Raw genomic sequence first — 3,339 nt, 5'->3', positions numbered from 1 at the left:
AAAAAAAATTTCAAAAAATGTTTCAGAAAAAAAAATTCAAATGTTTTTTCAAAATGTTTGATTCTATATTTTTAGAAAAAACAAATGTTAGAAAGAAATTTTCAAAAAATATTTTCAAAAATGTCTTAAAAAAAATAAAAAAAACCCCATTTTTTTTCTAAAACTGTTTCCAATAAATGTTTTTAAAAAAATAATTTAATTTTCAAATTATTTTTCAAAATTATTTTTGAAAAACACTATTTATACAAAAAACCTTTTTGGAAATTTTTTTCAAAAAAAGTTTATAAAATAAAATTTCAAAAAAAGTTCTGTAAATGCCCTCATTATATAGGAAACATGCAAGAAAATAAATTTGCATATATTATTTTGAAAAAAATTGACTATTTTATTGGACTATTATATTTTCCTTTCCTTCAATGGCAGTATTCGTGATTTAAATTTTGAACAGGAAAGAGTCAAGGCAGAACTCTGTAAAGATATATTTTATTGACTATTGGAATGACAACCATATTTTATGATTTTCATTAATTTCTCCAAACAAACAGATGAGTTATTCTTCAGCATCTTTTCCCTGCAAAAAATAAAGATAATCAATTACAGAAAACAGCAAAAACAACTTGTAACATGGATAAATGTCACGTGGCTGGTACTTACTTTTGCAAAGTCCCGACTTTTGACCCTCATCTTGTTGACCTGGGACTCGGCGATGTCAGCTCTCTCCTGGGCCTCCTCCATCTCATGCTGCACCTTCCTGTACCTGGACAGGTGAGTGTTGGCCTGCTCCTCCTGCAGAATAAAAAGATTTAAGAAATAAACAAGAAAAATATTTTTGTATTATTGTAAATGTCAATTTTTAAATAAGGAATAATTGTGGCAGCAGGGCAGGGTAACTCACAGCCTCCTCAGACTGTCTCTTGTAGGCCTTCACTTTCAACTGCAACTTATCCACCAGATCCTGGAGTCTGTTGATGTTCTTCTTGTCTTCCTCGGTCTACGGTGCAGAGTGATGGAAATGCAAATAAATTATAAACATGCATCAACATCTTGTAAATTATTAACTAATGACAACAGCACTGGCCTGGTATGTGAGCTCCTTCACTCTTCTCTCGTACTTCCTCACTCCTTTCACAGCCTCTGCTCCTCGTCTCTGCTCAGACTCCACCTCACTCTCAAGCTCACGCACCTGTAATTTAAGAAAACTGCTGTTATGGCCAAAGACGAAAACACGAAACAACAAAGAAGAAAAAAAACCCAATTCATCTTTACCCTGGCCTCCAGTTTCTGGAGCTGCTTCTTGCCGCCCTTCATGGCCAGATTCTCAGCTTCATCAAGGCGGTGCTGCAGGTCCTTCACCGTCACCTCCATGTTCTTCTTCATCCTCTCCAAGTGAGCGCTGGTGTCCTGCTCCTTCTTCAGCTCCTCAGCCATCATGGCAGCCTGAGACACAACCACTGTGAGTATTTGGATTGCTTTTAGGAACTGTCTCCAAGTTAATGTCGACTCACATCAGTGATGGCCTTCTTGGCCTTTTATTCAGCGTTTCTTGCTTCCTGAACCGCATCTTCTACTTCTCCTTGAATTTGGACCAGGTCGGTCTCCAACTTCTTCTTGGTGTTGATAAGGCTGGTGTTCTATTGTTTGATGATAAACAATTAGACTTTTGTGTTTTTCTGTCAAAAACTCAACAGTTTTGGGAACTCCATGAAGTCACCTGAGAGTGCAGCAGTCCCACACGCTCACTGGCATCAATCAGCTCCTGCTCGGCCACCTTGCGGCCTCTCTCCGTCTGCTCCAGTGCGACTCTCAGCTCTTCAATCTCGGCCACCATCAGGTTGTTCCTGCGCTCCACCATGGCCACCTGCTCCTTCATGTCTTCCTGGCTTCTTATGGCTTCGTCCAGGTGCAGCTGAGCGTCCTGAGGAGAAAATGAAACACATTCGTGACGTGGTCTTAAAGTAGTGAACTCCATCTGACCTGAAGATATATTCCATATCTTTCCGTACCTTCAGCTGTCCTTGAACATTTCTCAGCTGTTTCTGAGCCTCAGCGGCCTGGCGGTTGGCGTGGCTCAGCTGAATCTCCATCTCGTTCAGGTCTCCCTCCATCTTCTTCTTGACTCTCATGGCGTCGTTCCTGCTCCTCACCTCGGCGTCTAATGTGCTCTGCATGGACTCGATCACCCTCTGGCTGTTCCTCTTGATCTGCTCCATCTCCTCGTCCTTCTCTGCGAGTTTCCTCTCGACCTCACTCTTCACCTGAGTCAGCTCCAGTTGAACACGGAGAATCTTGGACTCCTCGTGCTCCAGAGTAGCCTGTTAACAAGTTTGTTCTTAAAGCGTTGAAGTCAAAACCTTCTAAACTTTGTTGGGGTGAAACAAAAACCAGACGACGTCGTTTCACCTCTGCCTCCTCCAGAGCCGTCTGGATCTCTGATTTCTCCAGCTCCACAGTCTTCTTTCCCTTATCCAGCTCGTGAATCGTCTTACCGGTTTCACCCAGCTGCTCACTCAGGTCTGAGATCTCCTCTGTTGGTATGTCAGTACACATATTTAATACAACACCAAATGCCAAACACAGTAGGTGACACAAAGTGTCCAGACGTTTGTGTCAGAATCAAATATCTTTTGTAAAACCGTCTCACGTTGCAGGTTCTTGTTCTCCCTCTTCAGAGTCTCCAGATGATCCAGAGATTCTTCATACGAGTTTTTCATTTTGAACAACTCTGTGCTCATCGAGCGTGCGTCCTTCTGGGCTCCTTCTAACTCGGCCTGGCTTTCTTCATACTTTTGCTTCCATTCAGCCAGAACCTGAGAGCACGAGAAAAAAACATAAACTTTTTCTCACCTATTCATATCTTGCAAATGTAGTAAAATGCATTCATTAATATTATTTGTACCTTGTCAAAGTTCCTCTGCTTCTTGTCCAGGTTGGCAGCCAGAGCGTTAGCTCTCTCCACGTCGATCATCAGATCCTCCACTTCACCCTGCAGCCTCTGCTTGGTCTTTTCCAGTGAAGCACATTTTGCATTCACAGCCTCGATGGCTTCTTCTGCGTCCTGGAGACGCTGAGCCAACTTTTTCCTGGTAAGGACCAAGAATGTAGGTTAATAACAGGTGAAAAATGAAATGCACGTGTGACTGTTTTCAGTTTCTGGCCTCCTCCATTACTTGGCCTCCTCCAGCTCCTCAGTGCGCTGAATGGCATCAGTCTCATATTTGGTTCTCCACTGCGCCACCTCGCTGTTGGCCTTGGACAGAGCTCTCTGCAGCTCAGCCTTGGCCTCCTGCTCCTCCTCAAACTGCTCCCTGAGGAGGTCACAGTCATGGCGGGACGACTGAA

General features: G+C 42.7%; 2 protein-coding genes across 3 annotated transcripts in view; both read right to left on the bottom strand.

The window, feature by feature from the left end:
* Positions 1-550: 550 nt before the first annotated feature.
* LOC107989200 (myosin-7-like) lies at positions 551-1,428 on the bottom strand. Its single transcript, XM_017036398.1, has 5 exons — positions 1,267-1,428; positions 1,079-1,183; positions 896-991; positions 655-786; positions 551-571 (listed from the first exon to the last, which is right to left on the bottom strand). The coding sequence occupies exons 1-5, from the start codon at positions 1,426-1,428 to the stop codon at positions 551-553; spliced, it is 516 nt and encodes a 171-aa protein (XP_016891887.1).
* Positions 1,339-3,339, bottom strand: part of LOC103385795 (myosin heavy chain, fast skeletal muscle-like) — an 11,758-nt gene continuing 9,757 nt past the window's right edge. Inside the window, exons 30-37 of one of the 2 annotated variants that reach the window (XM_017036467.2) lie at positions 3,168-3,292; positions 2,897-3,080; positions 2,642-2,807; positions 2,401-2,525; positions 2,004-2,312; positions 1,712-1,915; positions 1,506-1,631; positions 1,339-1,437 (exon numbers count right to left, since the gene is read on the bottom strand). In XM_017036467.2, the coding sequence (XP_016891956.1) occupies positions 1,530-1,631; positions 1,712-1,915; positions 2,004-2,312; positions 2,401-2,525; positions 2,642-2,807; positions 2,897-3,080; positions 3,168-3,292 (1,215 nt within the window). In that variant the 3' untranslated portion in view covers positions 1,339-1,437; positions 1,506-1,529. The remainder of the gene's footprint in view (positions 1,438-1,505; positions 1,632-1,711; positions 1,916-2,003; positions 2,313-2,400; positions 2,526-2,641; positions 2,808-2,896; positions 3,081-3,167; positions 3,293-3,339) is intronic. The other variant, XM_025060366.1, reaches the window with a different exon arrangement.

The sequence above is a fragment of the Cynoglossus semilaevis genome, chromosome 11, assembly GCF_000523025.1.
Source record: "Cynoglossus semilaevis isolate Cse_v1.0 chromosome 11, Cse_v1.0, whole genome shotgun sequence".
NCBI classification, from domain to species: domain Eukaryota; kingdom Metazoa; phylum Chordata; class Actinopteri; order Pleuronectiformes; family Cynoglossidae; genus Cynoglossus; species Cynoglossus semilaevis.
Note: the sequence above shows the minus strand (reverse complement) of the source record. Positions and strands in the feature narration are given on the sequence as shown.